The sequence below is a fragment of the Polypterus senegalus genome, chromosome 4, assembly GCF_016835505.1.
Source record: "Polypterus senegalus isolate Bchr_013 chromosome 4, ASM1683550v1, whole genome shotgun sequence".
NCBI lineage: Eukaryota > Metazoa > Chordata > Cladistia > Polypteriformes > Polypteridae > Polypterus > Polypterus senegalus.
In genome coordinates, this window is record NC_053157.1 from 22,175,630 (window position 1) to 22,195,337 (window position 19,708).

The 19,708-nt window shown below is 38.5% G+C and overlaps 1 protein-coding gene across 4 annotated transcripts in view; it reads left to right on the forward strand.

The window, feature by feature from the left end:
* The first annotated feature begins 1,532 nt into the window (after positions 1–1,532).
* Positions 1,533–19,708, forward strand: part of LOC120527179 (complement C1q tumor necrosis factor-related protein 3-like) — a 67,924-nt gene continuing 49,748 nt past the window's right edge. Inside the window, exons 1-3 of one of the 4 annotated variants that reach the window (XM_039750331.1) lie at positions 1,533–1,939; positions 9,919–10,033; positions 17,022–17,176. In XM_039750331.1, the coding sequence (XP_039606265.1) occupies positions 1,790–1,939; positions 9,919–10,033; positions 17,022–17,176 (420 nt within the window). In that variant the 5' untranslated portion in view covers positions 1,533–1,789. The remainder of the gene's footprint in view (positions 1,940–9,918; positions 10,034–17,021; positions 17,177–19,708) is intronic. The other 3 variants (XM_039750332.1, XM_039750333.1, XM_039750334.1) reach the window with 3 other exon arrangements.

Below are 19,708 nucleotides of genomic sequence, written 5' to 3' on the forward strand. Positions count from 1 at the left end.
TAGATGGCAGCTCCCCTGGAGTATAGCAGTGCCCTAGAATTCTGCAGGGCATCCTGAGACTTGGAGTTTGGTTGCTCGGCCCTGCTGGGTGAAGTGGGTGCCATCAAGGGGAGCTGTCGAAGGACTTGGACCTTTCCTTGTAGCCCAGAAGTACAAGGTAGTGAAGAGGATGGAAACCCTGAAGTACATCTGGGCTGATGAAAAAAAGAGGAATAACCTTGGAGGTCAATCTTCACCCCGAGAGCGGATAGTAGACATCACATAGTATACTGTATGTGTACCAAATTTCAGGTCAATTGTTCAAACGGTTTGTGAGCTACAAGTGATTTAAAATCCTGGACAGACAAATGAACAGCCACAGTAGTGTATTATATATCAAGATAAACTTTTCTTTTTTCATTTGTATGAAAATGTGCTATATAAATAAATGTGGTTATTGTTGTTGTTATTATTATTATTATTATTGAATATATATACAATGTACATATGTTATGCATGCGTGCTATTCAGGGTCTCAAATAGGGGTGCGTTGCATGGAGGCCCCTAAATAGCCTCATTCTGTCCCATTTGTGGTAAACAAAAGTACGGCACTCTGTCTTCAAAGAACCCCTCAACACCCCCCAGTTTGATGGTGGCAGATTAAAGTACAGCGCTCTGTCTTCAAGGGGTGTAAATAATGGTGGATTACAGAGCAGCCCTCCTTTTTCAAAGGGGCACGGCCATTGGTACCTTGCTGATTGAGGTACATTGATATGCGGCCATAAAACACTTCTGACATAAACCACTTCAAAAGGGCTTGTTGCGCCCCGCCGCAATTAATTTTAGTTTATTAATTTTTTGTATTGCAGTTTTGTCAACTCTTCTAACGAGACCTGAAAATAAGAATGTTGTTGCACTAAATACATGTGACGATGACTTGACTTGAAGCCCCATGACTATCAGCAGCTTTGTCTGCATGGGCGTTTTTAACAACCTGTGAATTATTCTGCACCTCAAGTAATTCAATAATAGCCCCTTGTTGTCACTTGTTTCCTAGTCTTTCATCATGTGTATTTATTCTTTGGTAAATTAAAGGCAATTTTCTTAAATGTTTGTGGGAATATTGTAATAATTTAGAGCCAATGTTTGTACTGTTTTCATCTGAGAGTCTGTTTCCAATTATATGTGTAATGAAGACTGTCCAGATAGAAAAAAAACAATGTATCTGTCACCTCTGACCCCAGCCTCCTAGGAATAGCTATCTGTGTAAAATGAAAACAGTATTCTTGTCAACACATAAAACTTTCCATTTTATTTCTTACTAAACTGTTTGTTGCTCATGAAAAAATGAGAACATATTTGGACTTCATAGGTAAATAAATGGAGTTTAACTTCTTTCATGGCTGCCAAAAACAACTTGCCCTATTTCGACCAAAAGTGTCAAATAAACCAGCAAAGAAAGAAGACGTAACAGATTGCACATTGTAGGGAACCTCCGTCAACAGTGCCTCTTGCCAAAGGCCATTAATTTTCCAGTTTCCTCAGTCAACACTCACACTTGGAAGGATGAGCAGCGCAATGTTCTGAAATTTGGAATGGCAAAGAGCGTAACTGTTTTAAATAATCAGTCTGTCAAGATTCAATTTGCTGTTAGCAGATGGAGGATATTGTAACATTTCCTGCATGATAAAAAGAGAATCGATGTTAAATTGAAGCCAGGCTACAGAGTTGAAACACAACTACGCGGTGGAAAGTAGAACTGCGTGTAAAGTCCGATACTGTCTAATAGAAGGCTAATGACATAAAGAATATGACGCTAAGGATTTACAATGGCTGCCAGCTTTGGCTCTTTTTCATCTTTTTGTACTTTGCCGTGTGTCAAGAGGAATACCAGGAGGTGAGACGGGAATTAGATAAAGCCATGACTAAGGTAGATCATGATCCATCATCTACAGAAAAGGTAACGAAAAGGGAAAGAAGTGAGACTTTAAATGGGACTGCAGGCAACCGTTTATCCTCAAAGCAAATAGACATTCAAGCAGTGAATGCTGCAGAGACACTAGAACAGCCAGCGAGACTAGACCAGCAGGTACATTGAAGCAATGGAAAGACTATTTTAGTGCATTTAGGAACTTGATGTTTCATTCTAAAATGCTAACTTTGTCACATATGGGAGCTTTTTATATTGACACTAGTCAGTTTGAACAAGTAAAATGAGGGTCTTAGAGTGGTACAGATAAGGTTTTCTTCACATGCATTTACTCTGTGAACATGATTTGAAAAACATGTACTTTAAAAGTGGTGACACATCAGCTAGTGTTGCTAACTCAATGGTTTCATTCTGCATACAGAATGGGTGTCTTCTATAAGCAATTGGTGTGTTTTTATGTAAATATTGATGTTATTTCCAATTAAAGTATTTCCTCATATATGAGAAGTTTCAAATTTGAATTACTAATATATAAACTAAGTGATTTTGTATAATTTCAGCAGGTCTCATATCATTGTGATACTTTATGATTAATTTCTAATTAAAGCATAAGTGCACAATTTTATGAAGTGTGACAAACTGAAGGGACTTTCTTTGATGTTTTTCTACTGGACTTGCAGCTTCAATGTCACAAAGTCACAAATTATTCACAAATATTTTTTACTAGGATTCCACCGTGGCTCCACCTGCATAGTAGTGAAACAGGACAAACTTTAAAAATCAATAAACAAAAAGGGATTGCTAGCTAAACAAAGGCAAGGTGCACTCTAAAACGCAGAGGTAGACCGATTCCCCACTCCTGAGGTCACGCTTCCATCTCCCCTCTCCCCGCAGCCTCTGTCTTGGATAAGTGTAAGTAAATCGGTACCGCACGTGAACTGTGATACTCAGCACGATGAGAGAATTCGCAAAATCAACCGGAATGTACAAGCAAATTATAGAAAAAAACCCAATCTAAATCCGTTAAGAAGTTCTCTCGTGAAAAGTGGACAGACAGACATTGGATTTTATATATACTGTATAGAGATATTCATTTCCATGTGTAATTTGTGTTCTGATATTAAGCATTTTCTATAAATTTTAAAAAATATCCTGCTTTACAATAGAGGAAAATGGGGCATGGGACACCACCAGAATACAGAAGCCTAAAAGTTTCAGTATAAGAAAACAAGCCTTCCATGTTTCTGATGCCTATTTGTGATAATAAAAGGGATCCAGAAAGAATCATTTTACTACATATTCCTGATACTATTTTTCTCGTCGTAAGGATTTGCATCAGTGAGTTCTTACATAAATATGGAAGTAAATGAGAACAAAACCAACCATGTGGCAGAAAAAGTTTGCTGTGATTTGGTCATTCAAAATGAAACCACGCCCTGGTGGGGCTGAAAGGTGAAACACTAAAATTGCATGCATTACAAGTCTTCTTTTAAAATGGCTGAAACTCGACATCCATCTTGAACGTATCCAGTAAGTTTTTAAGCTTTTATTTTCCAGTGATGCTCCATTAGTCTCCATTGCGAAGTGCCAGTGAGAGCAAGATGTTTTTTAAATTTATGGAAAATGCTTAACTTTTGAAAACAGTGTTGCATGGCAAATGTATATATACCATGTTTGTGTAAAAATAACTTTGACTTGAAAAATACCAAACATACCCTTTAAAGGTTGGTTGCATAAATATGCTGGAAATATGGGCTGTTCTAAATAGGTGAATGTACTAAACATTTTGAGTAGAGGCATTGTTATTGTAGGTCTGCACTTCCCAGGAAGTAGACAGCTCTGTGACTGGGGGACAGATTTCTAGCTATGTTTTCAGCAGTTATGTTTTACATGACATTTTAGTATCTCCTTGCATTGTTGGTGGCACTCCAGCCACTATAAAAATACTCCATTCCATTCCAATCCAGCTAAACTAGTGTGTTAACTGAGGTGTCACCCATTGCATGGCTGCACTCGGGTCCTAATCTGGGATCTTGAGGAAGTTTGTCATGTGGTGGGTGTGGCAATGTGCTGTATCACCGCGGGCTCCCTAACCCCTCTCTTGTGTTTTTGCTTGATTGTTTTGACTGGTTTTACAATATTCCCACAAAGGTTTAAGAATAGAATTACCAAAGCCTATGAAAAAAACTCGTAATTGGTCCTACCTGAAATCCCTTCGCTCCTCTCTGTCAGTGTCTTTTGTCCTGTAAATGTGTCGATAAGCAGCAAGCAGCCTCCTATCACATCCCCCACCGCAGCACAATTTTCTCAGCTCTAGTCTGTTTACCTGCGTGTCAGTTGCTTAGAGTTGTATGGAGTGAGAATTCAAGCAAAATGACATCTTTTATAAATATTATATCTTTATTTGGAACACATGCATTTCATGTGTGTTCCGTGTCTGTAGCAAGCTATGTAAACACATTATTAAAACAGAAATGTTTTTCAAGTTTTAGTAATAATTGACAAAATGTAGACATGAAGTGTATAACGTGTGAAGCCTAAAGATCAAATATCAAGTAAACACTTTCACAAAAGGTACAAATATAACAGAACAAGTGTGCTTCTATTCAAGAATATAACTGCAGAAAAAGAACCCACGTTAGGGTACGACGTTGACATCCTTTTGATTACGATCGCTTTGGTGGCTCAACAGTAACAACTGTTGACGGATATGTGATAGCAGGCTGCTTGCTGCTTATCGACACATTTACAAGACAAAAGACGCTGACAGAGAGGTGCGAAGGGATTTAAGGTGGGACCTATTTACAAATTTTTTCATAGGCTTTGGTAATTCTAGTGTTAAGAGGATTGCCTTTAATTTAGCAAAGAATAAATACACGAGATGAAAGGCTAGTGTACAAATGACAACATGGGGGTATTATGGAGTTAGTAGTGGTGGAGAAAAAATCAGCAATGAACATTCACAGGCAGTTAATACACCAGCGGAGACAAAGTTGCTCAAGTTGGTCAGTGAGCTTCAAGGCCTCCCAACTCACCAATTACTTAATTTCTAATTCTTTGATGGACGCCTTTCAGTCTGGTTTCAGAGTATAGCACAGCTGTGAAATGCCTCTGCTTCGGGTAACTAATGTTTTGCTTATGGCAGCAGACTCTGGATTAACCTGTATTTTAATTCTGTTAGACCTCAGTGCAGCATTTGACACTATCAGACATGGCATTCACCATCCAGAATGGAGAACATGCTGGGTATCCCTGGCACTGCCCTCCAGTGGTTTAAGTCCAATGTGACTGGCAGGCAGGAATTTGTTAGTCTTAGCAACAGGAGATCCAGCTCAGCGCCAGTCACATTTGTGGTTCTTCAGGGCTCTGCCCTCGGCCCTCTGCTCTTCTGTATCTATAGTATATGCTTCCTCATGGCCATATTATTCATAGCTATGGACTGGGTTATCATTTTTGTCTGTTTCAGTGTTAAAACTGAAACTTAATCAGAGCTTCTCAGCTTATAGCTTGTCTCAGTGAAATTAAAACCTGGATGGAGCAGAACTCTTTAAAATTAAATTGCAACAAAACTGAACTCCTGCAAATTGAAACTATAGCGCGAGTTAAGAAAATGAGCTCCTTCTCAGTCACTCTTGATGGTGATTTCATCAGACCTTTTTCTAATCCAAGGAATCTTGGTGTCAGTTTTGATTCCTCCCTTTCTTACTCCACCCACATAAATCACATAAAAACTTTCTTACTTTTAGCTCTGTAACATATCCTGTATGCGCTTATTTCTCTCCTTTTCTAATGCTGAGAAACTTGCTTTTATCACATCCTGCATTAATTATTGTAACTCCCTAATAGCAGGTGCCCCTTCTAATCTTATATCACAGATTCAGTTGATTCAAAATTCTGCTTTAAGAATCCTTACAGAAACCAGCAACAGCGAACATATGACACCCATCCTGCTTCACCTTCACTGGCTCTCTGATCATAAAATCAGATCCCGATTTATATGCCCGTTCAAAAATGCAACACTTAATTTTTTTTTTACATCTTCTTGCCTCCTCCAATCTCAGATCAGTTTCTCAGATGAATTGAATTTTGTTGCAGCAGTGCAGTTACCAATTTCTTTTGCTATTTCAATGACGTTTAATTTAAAACCAGCTTCATATTTTATTCTGATCGAACGCCCCATTGTAGATAAGGGATGTTATTATGAAAAAAGTGTATGAGGGTGTGAGATACAAAAAAAACACAAAACAGTGCAAACGTCGCTTTGGAATCCATTCATCCATCCATTATCCAACCTAACTACAGGGTCACGGGGGTCTGCTGGAGCCAATCCCAGCCAACAAAGGGCGCAAGGCAGGAAACAAACCCTGGGCAGGCTGCCAGCCCACCGCAGGATGCACATACACACACCACACACACACCCACACCCACACACCAAGCACACACTAGGGACAATTTAGAATCGCCAATGCACCTAACCTGCATGTCTTTGGACTGTGGGAGTAAACCAGAGTACCCAGAGGAAACCCATGCAGACACGGGGAGAACATGCAAACTCCACACAGGAAGGACCCGGGAGTCTTCTATCTGTGAGGCAGCAGCGCTGCACGTAGGCACAATAGAGAGAGAGAGAGGTTAGGAGCACCCGCTGATACAGCACATTGCCTCACCCACATAGAGAGAAAAGGCCGTGTGCTCCGTGGTTACTCTCTAAGGTAGGCGCTAGCATTTCATAATCTCTTGGATCAATAGCGTGAGTTTTCTGCATTCGACTTATACGATCGACATTATAAAATACTAGAAATTATACAGTAAAAGCAAGTCCTGACTTATCCGCGAGTATATATGGTAGATTAGCTGACTCCATTCATTCTTTTAAAAAACAACTTAAAACTCATCTGTTCAGGAAGACTTTTAACTTAACCTGATATTCTGCCCCTTCCTGTCCAGATGCTCATCATAATTTGTGTGTGTGTGTTATATCACAAATTATGTTATTTGTTTCAGGCATTTCTTGTAGAATTGAATATAGTATTTTACTCTGGATTTTTTTTCTTTATTCTGTTTAATGATTTGTATATCCTGTATTTACTGTATTTGTTTAGTGCTGTACTGTATGCTGGAAATATTTGTATCCAATGTTACATATACCCTGCTGTTTAAATAAGTGCCTTGAGCATGGGAAACGTGCTATATAAGTAAAATGTATTAGTTATATTATTCTTATTATTAGTAGTAGTATTATTATTAAGTCTTCATCATGTATGTATAGTGTAATGACTTTCTTATTTTCTGGTATCATCAGAACAGATGACAAAAAATAAAATAAAAAAAATACAAAACTTAATACAATTGAATAAATAAAAAGTACACATAGCAGGGCACAACAAGCTGTTTTGAAGTGGTTATATAAGAATTGTTTTAGATAGATAGATAGATCTTTATTTGTCCCCCGAGTGGGAACTTTATGGGCCCATATCGGTGTACCTCAGGCAGGCCTGTACTCTAATCTAATCTAAGATGTCTATACTCTAACCTGCCATGATACCTCTTGAGGAAAGGGCGCCGTACTTTAATCTTTAAAGCTATTTATTGAGTGTCTCTAATTTAGTAAATTAAACAGAATTGTACAGAACATTTATAACAGAACCCATAAAATAAGAAAGTCCAGCTCCCAGCCCTATCCTGAGAAGTACCAAACCATCAATGAGCAGTAGTGTTGATTGAGTTTGCTTGTCCTCTAAATTGGCAAAAACGTGGAAATGCTTGAGAATTTTGTTAAACTTGGTAAAATTGTCAGTAAGGAATGAGCATCGGAATATAATGATACAATGGTCTTTTAAATGTCCCTGAGGGTCGCATCCACCAACTAACCTTAAACTGATTACTGTGGCTAAAAATATAGCCTGAGCTGTGAGGCAGCAATGCTAACCACTGCCAAAGTGTGCGTCCCTGAGCAAAAATTATACTCTGCGTCCTTTATGTCTTTCTGTGTCTCCCAAGCTCATATCTTTATGACTAAATAATTATTTTTTTTTTATAAATTTTATTGTGTAAGCCTATTTTTACATTAGCAGTTTCCATTTGAAACATAAAACATTCCACCTGCAGGTCTGATGCTAGCTACAAGCACGTGAATCGAGAAAATCCTAGCAGTACTGTGATTGAGCTACATAAATCTTTACTTGCACACAATATGTTAGTATCTACAGTACCTACGTACGCACTCTAAACAGCTTTGTTTGCACAAATCGATTGAGCAGTCAATTTTATGGGAAGGGCAGGCAGACCCATGTAGCCCTTTAAGTGTGTGGCTGTTGTTTTGGAAAAAAACAAAAACATACGATGTTATGTTTAATTTCTGAAAAAGCAGTAAAAATATTTGATGAGCTAGTTATGTCTTGTTAAATTAATGTCCAAAAACAAATAACAATCTGGATATTTTTGAAAATGTCATTTATATTTTTGCCACTGCCTTTTATGTTGCCCATTATATGTTCATTCCTTTCTCATAAACATTTGTGGCATTTCATATTCTGTGCACCTGCTTGTTTGGGCCTGTCTCATAGCACCTTTAGACTGCGAGCGGAAATTTAGAAAGCAAACTTCAAATTCAATATACTTTCATGAAAGACATCACAATTGTACCACTGTTTGAATAAAAACTGTGAAAATGTGTTGATGCTGATGCTAATAACACCCCACTGACACATCCGTATATGTGTTCTTTATTATAAATAATTTGAACATTTTGCTAAATATACAGTGTGGGCTATGAATAATTGGAAATGGATTTTCAAATGTGTGTGTGCGCATAATTCTTTATGGCAATAAAAAGAAAAAATAAATCACACTTTTAGTTTAATAGTTAGACTATCAGTTTTTGGCCTACAAACAAAAACATTACTTTTACATTTTTTCGACGCAATATTTTCCACAGATATTTTTATTTATTCTAAAGGCCCTAATTTATGCATGCCCCTCAGCGTTGTACTGTCAACAAGCATAAATGTCATATAAAAAATATATTATTTTTATTACTTATGGAGTGCTTCATTTTTCAATCTGTGTGTTATAAAGGTAGGTAAATGTGGTGATGCTGCATACAGATAATGATAGATAAAGAGAGTGAGGTTAACCACTAGAATAATGCAGACAAGAATAAAACAAAGAAAACTACAGTGCTATTTAGTGATAATATTTTTCATATATTTGACACTGTTTTGTCTTGGTAGAGTTCTATATTACTCTAATTTCCCCTTTTGTATTCTTGATTGTGTAGATTTAATCAGAATGCGTCAAAACTCTTTATAAGGTATTGTACTTTATAACTTCTAACCCACCTTCACTACTACATCTATAACCTCAGGCAATTACATAGAGTAAAAGACAAGCAGGAGTTAAGTTACGATTTTAAATAATGTATTATTGATAATAACAATAAGCAAAGTACATGTGAAGCTTGGCTACCATACAACCTGATCAATGCTGTTGTGTAATTTCACACAAACTTTTACTTACTCAAATGTCTCTGGTCAAGTCAAATCATTTCTAGTCAGCTTTCTTCAGGACAGGCCGCATGCCTGTCTCAATATGGCTGCCGAGTTGTACTCCTCATTGTGTTCTCTTCACGGCCATGGTGTGAGAGAGGGAGGGATAAAGCAACCAGCTTTATACATTTATGCCCAAATCTTTAGGCCAACAGGATGTTGTGGTTCAGAATGGCCTCTGAGTCCCAAACAGCCAGACTTCAGACCAATGGGTGCACATGCTGCCTTTTCACAGTGGATACCATTGGTTTAGGTGAAGCTTGCCAGCTACTGTAGGTAGATTTTTGGCCTTTTTGGGGGAATGTCTCATAGGCTGTAAGTCCAAACACAGTCACCCTTGCCAAACTGGTCTGATGCAAAATGTCAGATTGCTGTTTATTGTAAAGTACTGTTCAAATTGGTATAATTATTGTAATATACTAGCCAAGAATTAAAAGTAAAAATGTTTTTAATTTTACCAAGCAGGAGCCATATGGAAGGCCACATTTACCAGATTGCAGTCAGTGTTGTCGAGGTGACCTGGGGTCTCGCGTATTTACTGGCCCACCTGGCCCTGCTGGTCTTCCTGGTGTCCCAGGTAAATACATGCTTTTATAAACGCACTATTTTATGTTTTCTACACATTTTTTACTGTTTGATATATGAAACATACATATCTCTCTACAAAACCAGAAACTTCTTACAAAGAGTAGACTCCTGGAGTGGAATCTGTGAAGGATGTAAAACACTGTCGGGAGAATCCAGCTCTACAGAATCTGATCAACACACTTTATAAAAGTTACAAAACGTCCTTTTCTCAGCACAGTCTAATCTCTATACTATAAGAAGGCTGCATTTCAGTAGAATTCTTTGGACTGCAGTCCTGGGCCAGCATACTGTAGATTTGGAAAGTATAAAGGCCTCTTCAATTTCTGCATAATTTATTGTGTTGTAGATTTAATTTTAAATAGATACATTTGCTGTTTTTGCCCAATAACAATTAATAACCCATAATTATGGCAAAATGAAAAATGTTTTCAAAAAGGTTTGTAGATTTATTAAAAATCTAAAACTGAACTCTCTCATTCATTTTAGCCTTCAGATCTTTAGTTCAGGACTTTGTAGAAACCCCTCTGGCAGCAATTACGCTTTGAGTCATCTTAGGTACGTCTCTACAAGGTTTCTTACCAAGATGTAACAATTAATTTATTTTTAATTTTACTTGAAGAAAATAACATCCATAAAATTAAGAATAACTTATACAATGAAGAAAGTATTATTACATACAATCAAGATAAACAGAATTCAACCCCCACCTGATTCCTACCGAAATTTGGGCAATTTACCCCATTCTTCCTGGAAGGTCTTCTCAAACTTCTTTCACTAGATTAGAAGCGCCAGTAAACTGCAATCCTTAGGTCTCTGCACAGTTGTTCTCTGTGGTTTAAGTCTTGGCTTAAGAGCCATTGCAGACTTGCAGTGTTGGTTTGACTGTATGTTGCCTTGCTGAAAGGTGAACCATCAGCCCAGTCTAAGGTCATGTGCACACTGCTCTGGCTTTTCTTGAAGGGCCTCTCTGTAATTGGTTGCATTCATCCTTCCCTCAATTCTGACCATACTCACTGCCCTAGCTGTGAAGAAACACCTCCATAGCAAGTTGCTGCCACCACCCTGCTTCACCATAGGGATGTCATCAGGAAGGTAATGATCAGTGCCTGTCCAAAGAGTTACATTTTTGACTCCTCAGACCAGAGATTCTTTATCCTCACACACTCAGATTCTTTTAAACTATTGTATGTCTTCTGCTCAAGAGTGGCTTCCATCTAACCACTCTACCATAAATAACTGATTGACAGAGTGCTGCTGGGATGGTCATACTCCTGACAGGTTCTCCCATCTCAGCAGATGACTTCTGAAGCTCTGTTAGAGTGACCACTGGGTTTTTGGCCACCTCCCTGACCAAGGCTCTTCTTGCCTGGTTACTCAGTTTTGCTGGCTGGCCGACTATAGGAATAGTTCTGATAGTTCCAGACTTCTTCCATTTGACAGTTATCGAGGCCACTGTGCTTCTGGGAACATTTGAAGCTTTAGAAGTGGTTTTATCCCCTTGCCCTGATCTATTCCTCACCACAATTGATTGTGGACATCAACAGAGAGTTCCTTGGACTTTATGGCTTGGTTTTTGTCCTGTGAATTGTGGGACTTTCTACACAGGTGTATGCCTTTCTAAATGATATCTAATCAGTTCAATTTGCAACATTCAAGTTCTAGACACATCTCAAAGAGAATTAAAGCAAACAGGACACACCTTAGCACATATTGGTTTGCCACAGCAAAGGCACAGCATACTTTTCTGAAAATTTGTTTTCTTTTTGTCATTATGGGTGTAGATTGATGCACAAAAATGGCAACTTCATCCATTTAAAATGAAATGTACATCACAATAAAGAGTGCAGAAGGTTAAGGGGTTTGAATGTTTTATGAATCTGCTGCAAAACATCATAGCATAAGAACATAAGTAGAACCTGATTAATCTGGCCAAGAGGCTGGAGACCATTCAATCCATCAAGGTGGTATGATTAGCTAAGAAAAATGTTTATCCATTATTCCATCCGGACAATTTAGAAAAACCGTCAAGTATTCTGCTTCAAGTGCATTACTTGGCAGTTTGTTTCAGATTCCAATGGAAATTTATGAAAAAGTGCTTCCTCAAATCCATCTAAAATGCACTAAAATGCATTTTCACCAGTACTGTAAAATAGATAATTCACTATTTAATTGAAATAACTCTGGAGATTCACTTTTTGTTGATGCCTTTCAGAATTTTGAAGGCTTAGATTTGGTGCACCTGTAGCTTTCTGGAATTATCCTGTCAGAGTAGGATTTACCTTTTGCTGTATGTAGACATTTGTTCGGTTTGACCTCACAAAATAATTATGGCCAACCATTATGAGGGACAATTAAAGATGGGTTTCCTTGAACTATTAACCCAACACCTCTTGCAGCAAAACTTTACTCAGACATCTTGAAAATAATGCTTGTATTTATGGATCTTCTCAGTAGTTTGGATGTAATTGAAGTTATTAGATAAACCAAGGATACACTTATAAACAGAGTTTTAGGTGCCTGCTATCATTTAGACACCTCAATGGTGGGTCAGGCTGCACCTTTCTTGTTGTCTGAATACTGAATATGCAGGTTTTTAGGAGATGGATGGAATGTTTTGTTTTGGGTGTCACCGTGGTTAGCTCAGCCTCCTCAAAGATCTATTATTCCACATTTTAATTACACATTGTGGAAATATTCGAACCCGGACACAAACAGGCAGACACAGATTGTCCTTAACACACATGTTTATTGCACCACACACAAATACAGTGCACCAATTACCATCAATGAGTCCTTCAGACTTCTTTACTTCTCTTTTTCTGTCACCTGAACTCCTCTCTTCCAAGCTCTGTCCACTTCCACCTGACTCCGGCTGTTGAGGGGAGTGAGGCAGCCTCTTTTATACAGCACCCGGAAGTGCTCCAGGTTCTCCCGAATTAACATCCGGCAGCACTTCCGGGCATGGTGGGAGTGCTGCATGCGAGTTCAGCTTCTCTTCTGGCAGCACTTCCTGATGTGGCTGAAGTGCTGCGTCCCTCCATAGGGTTAAGCTCCCAAGCTCTGTGGTCCCCATGTAATCCAGGGAGTTCGCCCCCTTGTGGTCCAGAGAAGATACTGCCCTTTTCCCGGTCCTTCCCTTCTTCTGGCATCCCGGTGGACAAGGTCCCAGGGCATCTGTCACAACATTCGATTGTGGCCCTTCTGAAGTCTTCATCTCCTCCCTGTGTCCATTCACATTTCAAAAGTCACGTGTCTCCGGTTAATTGGCAATTCCAAACTGGCCCATTGAGAGTGTGGGTGTGACGAGTCCTTTGATGACCTGCTGCCCTATCCATGGCTGTTTCTAATTTGTGACCACTGCTATCAGTGTAGGCTGCAGTCCCCCACAACACTATAGTGGATTAAGCAAGCTTGAAAATGTTCTGTTTTCTTTTACAGTGTGTTAAACTGCTCCATGAATACTTTGTATTTATTAGGCATTTGTGTTATCTTTAAATGATGTTTATAGTAATAAAGGATAAGTTTGGTATTTTTCAAGTCAAAGTTATTTCTTCACAAACATGTTATATATGCATTTGTTAGAAATTTTGTCCTAAAGCATTTTCGATAAAATCAAAAAATATCTTACTTGCATTGGCACTTTATAATGGAGGCTGTGGGGAATGAAACATTGCCATAAAATAAAAGCCTAAAAACTTATTGAACACATTCATTTTGAAGTGGCAAAAGTTTTGATACAAGAAAACATGTGTTCCATGTTTCTGATGCATGTTTCTGACAGAAAAAGACAAGTGGAAATAATAATTGTATTGCATATTCTTAGTACTATTTTTCTTAAGGTAAGAATGCTTTTTCTATTTGCTTTTGTTATAGCAGTGACTTTGTGAGAGGGGTTCTCACATAAATAGAAAAGTAAAGCAACACAATACGAGACAAGAGACAAGAAGAGTTTAGAGTTATTTAGAGGAAACCATGCTCCAGCACGGCGAAAGGTTATTGTGGAATAAGACAAAGCGCACAGCTGGTCTTCTTTTAAAATGCAGTGCAGTGATGGTGACACTGTGCTGTAAATATGGAGCCATGTTTTGGATGAGATGTAAAACTGAGGTCCTGACTCTCTGTGGTCATTAAAGATCCCTGGGCATCTTATGAAACGAGTAGGGTGTATCCCAATGTCCTGGCTAAATTGCCCATCCTGGCTTCCTAATTATCCCTTGTTTCTCATTGGCTATCTCTCTCACCCCTTCATCACCTAATAGCTCAAGTGTGGTGAGTGCACTGATGCAATAATGGCTACCGTCACATCATCCAGGTGGGTGCTACACATTGGTGGTGATTGACGTGGCATCCCCTGTGCTTTTGTCAAAGTGCTTTGGGTAGCGAATCAATAATAAAATGGCAGAATCTTATAATATTAGTGTTTTTTGTTTGAAAATGACATTTGTAAGCTATTTTATAATGTGTGCGTAATCTCAAGACAATGAATTGATGCTCATTGACTTTCTTGGCTTGAAAAAGAGCACATTCAGTGTTTTTAAGCTTTTATCTTCTGGTGGCTCTCCATGCCCTGTAACCTCCATTATAAAGCACCAATGTGGGCAAGATATTTAAATAAAAGTACTGAAAAATCTTAACTTTACAACACAAATTTCCACAGCACATTCTTATACACAAGTAGCGGTCCCCTGTGGCTCCACAGCTAGTAGTGAAACAGCAGAAACTTTAAAAGTCAATTAAAAAAATGTAATCATTTAGAAGAATTTATATTGATAGCTTTCATATCCGAGGGGCTGTTGATATACAATACATTTGGTTTTGCTATCAGTGGCAATAATCTAGCTGTGATCTCTTTGTCAAAAATGTAAAAAGTTGGCAAGGTATCTCTATTCTCCAACGTGAAATGTTGCCACTGTATCTGATCGTGTTCAGCTCTGACGGAAGAGCGTCTCCCACGTGGGGAGAAGAGCACATGCCCATGGTATTTCTGCCAATAAGAAGGTACCCTCTAAAACAAGTAGCTGTGATCTGTCTCTCAAAAACATCATCGTTACTCTTTAACCAATGCTAGATGATAATGACTTCTGAACAAACAGGGATCGCTAGCTTAGCAGAGGCAAGGTACGCTCCAACACGTGATGAGAGGTAGAGCGACTCGAACGGCGGGTGGTGCGTGAGTGAGGATGGCCCTGCCCGGCTTCCTACTCCTGAGGTCCTGCCTCCTTCGACCCCTGGCCTGCAGCCTTTCTCTTGGATTCGCACAAATAAATCAATGCTACGACCAAACTATAATACTTAGTGTAATGGTAGAAGTAGCAAAATCAACCGGAATGTTCAATGAAATTATAGAAAAATGCCCGATCTTAATCCATTAAGTAGTTCTCTTGTGAAAAGAGAACAGACATACAAACAGAGAGACAGACACTGGATTATATATAGAGAGAGGTGTTTGTGAAGAAATAACTTTGACTTGAAAAATACCAAACTTATCCTTTAAGGTGTTATTTCTTTTTCACATATACAGTTTTCTTTAGGCTTTGTTATTCTTTTAATGTGTCAATCCTTGGATCTTGACAACTTGCTAAATAGCGTAATATAATTCAGAAGCTTAATCATACTATCCATTTCAATTAAATTTAATTATACTATTGATCTTAGAGTGCTTGGGTCATGGTTTAAGGTCTGAATGTGGTTTGATTGCCCGTTATTTCTGTTTGTGTGTGTGCGTCCGTCACATAATGTGGTTTACTCTCACATATTAAAAATTTGCTTTTTGGAGATTACAATCTCTAATTTAATATTCTGTTCTAGGAAAACAACTCAGTTTATTGATTTTGTTTGCCCTTGTGATGCACACATCCATTATAAAGAGGATTATGTAGTGTAAAAATGAATTAAATTGAGGTTTCAAGTACAAGTGATTAAATATTTGAAGTGATTGATTATGTTGACATTAATAAAAAATATATACATAATACACTGGGAAGAGTACTCTCATTTTGTAGATGAGTTTTAAAGTTGTGTTGAACTAGAATGCAAAGCCATGTAAAGATGTCTCGCACTTGAAAACATCTGACTTACCTTTGCTTAACAGCGGTGCTAAGAAATCCACAACGATATGTAAACCTACCAGCTGAAAACTGACACACTTGATAATACAGTTATTTGCCTTAAATACATATATCTTGTCTTAGGCTACATCCATACTACTATGTTTTCATTTTTAAAAATGATGTTTTCACATCCTTTATGAAACTATCTTTTTCCACGCTAAAACAACAATGTATATGATGTAGCTGTTCGCTTACACTGTGCATCGGCGGAAACAGTAAGCAGATGTGCCCTCCTTAAAGAAATGGTAAAGTGCTGGTGAAGGGATTACAAAACTGTAGAGCCTGGTAAATGATATGCCTTTTTTGGATGTATGAACCATTCATACTGTACAACACGTAATTTAGATGCATACAGGTAAGCAACAACACAATTGACATGGAAAGCAACTCCTCTGTGTCCGCTGTGTTGGAATATGTTTTTCTTCCGTGAAGGGTGACCAATCAGGAAATGTGACGTTGTAATGAACAGTATCCAATCAGGGAAAGGCCAGGTAATAGATGTGAACCAATCTGAGGACGATTAGAGTATGTGCTTTGAAAACTCACCGTTTTCATCCATCGACACTGCAACTCTAAGCCAACATTTTCAGAAACGTGCGGTTCTGGAATTGATGTGAACCTAATGCTAAAATGGAGACAAATGTTTGTGTTTTTAAACAAAAATGCAGTAGTGTGGACATTGCGCTATACTATACAGTTTCAGTAGTCTGTAATAAAAGTAATGTTAAAAGGCACTCAAACTGAAATAGTAACCAAACTGTGATTTATAATTTGTCTTACGGAAAGATGCATTTCAAGAACCTGTCTATATCAACAGCAAACAAAGTGCTCACATTCCTCCTTAAAATGTCTCACTCACTGTTTCAGGAAATCACGGAAACAATGGAAACAATGGCACACCTGGCCGTGAAGGTGAAAAAGGTGAAAAAGGAGATCGGGGAGAACTGGGACCTCGTGGAGAGCGTGGACCCCATGGACAAAAAGGAGAAAAAGGCTCTCATGGAGTTCCTTCTGAGCTTCAGGTGCAAATTTCTAAATCATTTGAGTTTATTTTTGTACTGTTCTCTTCACTGAGTGCAGCTTCAAGTTTACAGATAGATAAAAATGCAAATGTTGGAAATTATTAATTATATAATAAACACACATAAAGACAAACATTTGTTTAAACACACATGAAGAAGAAGCAGTTCCAAACTATTAACATAAATGGAACCTTACAATATCTGACCATTAACATTAAGATTAAACTATGACCAGTTGACAACAGAGGGGAGGAAAACAAAACTTTAGTTAGCAGTATCTCTGGAGGAAAAAAAGTGTAAGATGATCTTATTAAATATAACATAAAGTGACACACTGTCACAATCCTGGGGACCTCCAGCAACTAGACAACCACCACCTTCTGGACATTCAACAGTAAAGTCCATGCTGGGCCATCTACTTTTGTTATAAACCCAATTAAAATGCATTGAGATAAATAAATTTAAATATACAGTACATCACAAAGAAAGGTTGTCGTAAATCTAATGTCTCTACAAGGTGATGTTCAGAATGTAATTTCAAGTCATTATAATTTATTTTTGTTTTTACTTCATCTATTCATCTGTCTATTAATCATATGACTTAGTTAAAGAGGTTGCAATTGTGGCCCACTTTGACCCTAGAGAGCTTTAACCAGGTATTTTACTTTGAGATTTGTTTTTCATTCTGAAAATTTCCAAGGTAATTTAAGGATTACCAATACATTGAAATAATCCATTTAGAATTTCTATAAATCCTTAACTCTTTGATCTGGTTATGGAGTCATGGAATAAAAGGCCAATCCCCTAAGTCCCCCGTGCTTTTTGCTGATGTCATTGTGTTGTGTAGTACCAGATAAGTGGAAGTGTAGAGGAATTTGGAAGAATGACAAAGGTCTGTAGTATTTTAAGGAGGACTGTAAAGGGGCAATCAAGTGGAGGTCTAATAACAGATCATTATCTACAGTATATTTTCTCTTTATTATTTGGGGGGTCTTTAGTTATTGTTTTTCAGGATGCACTGAGGGACTTCCTGATGGTTGGGCTTTGTTTGGTATGTGAAGCTGTGTGATGGAAAAATAAAGTCATTAGATGGAAACCTGCTGGTGCGGCTTTCTGGAGGATATCACAGGACTTAGAAGATAGAAGATAAATAGGAAGAAGACAGAATATATGAGGTTTATGATGATCAGGATTCAGAAGTTAGCCTGTAAGGATAGCTATTGTAAAGAATGGTAAGATGAAATATTTGACTCAAGATGGAAAATTAGAAGCAGAGATAACCCATAGAGTGCCTTGTGGATGAACAACTGGAAGAAGGTATCGGGAGTATTGTGCGATGAAGAGTTAAAGGTCAGGTTTTTAAGACCAACAGTGATGTTTGGAGCTGAGACATGGACAATAAAGAAAGTGCAGGAGAAGACGTTAGAGATGAGAATGTTGAGATGGATGTGTGGAATTACATTAAAGAAACAGAATAGGAAATGAGACAATCAAAGGTACTAAAAAGTGGGAGAGATATCTAAGAAAATACAGGAAAGCAGATTGAGGAGGCATGGAGACGTGATGAGGAAAGACAATGAATATGTGGGCAAAAGAGGGATGGGTATGGAAGTACAGGGGAAGAGAAGGTGAGGGGGGCCAAAGTGGGAGATCTGAAGGAAAAAAGGTTCTGACTGGCGAGGAGGTGCAGCAGGACCAAGTTGAGAAGGTTGGTCAAGCACATCAACCCCATATAGAAGTGGGAAAAGATGAAGAGAAGGAAGAAGAAGCTATTCATTGGTGAACCAATCGATACATAGACACTCAGTGACACAAATTAGATACGTGCAGAATTAATTATTTAATTTATATGAATGCCAAGATGGTAGGATGGCATGGCAAGGTGTGCAAATGATTAATTTTCTTTCCAAAAGTCATTACTACTGGTCACCAAAATAAGGTGACAACCAGACAGGTTTGGTTCATGGTCACTCTGGACATTTGTAATGTTCACACCAAAGTTATCCTGCTAAAATGCCCATCAGCTGTGCAAATTGATATGAAACAAATTGTCTGACTTCATAGCGTCTGGTTGTCATCTTTAAAGAATACTCCACCCAAAAAATATATTTTTTTACATGTCACTTACCCATCTTGATGTCACAATCAGTCCTAACCCATTTGCAGCTGTGTTTGGTGGACACCCAGATGGGCTTAAAGCAGAGAAGAACAAACAATATGGAAGGACTCGGGGAGAGGACATGTTCACGGCAATACCTTCCCCTAGACACAAGAGGGCAAATCCCCTGGATTACATCGAGGCCACGGGTTTGGAGCTTAGAAGCTCTACCCTGCTGGGGTCTGTGGCCACTGCCAGGGGGCACCTGGAAAGTTCCAGAGCCCTGAAATGCAGCACTTCTGCCACACCTGGAAGTGCTGCCAGAAGACAATCGGAGAGCACCTGGAGCACTTCCTGGTGCACCATAAAAGAGGCCGACTCACTCCGTTCAGAGAGCCGGAGTCGGGAGGTGGAGGACAAAGCATTCTGGGTGT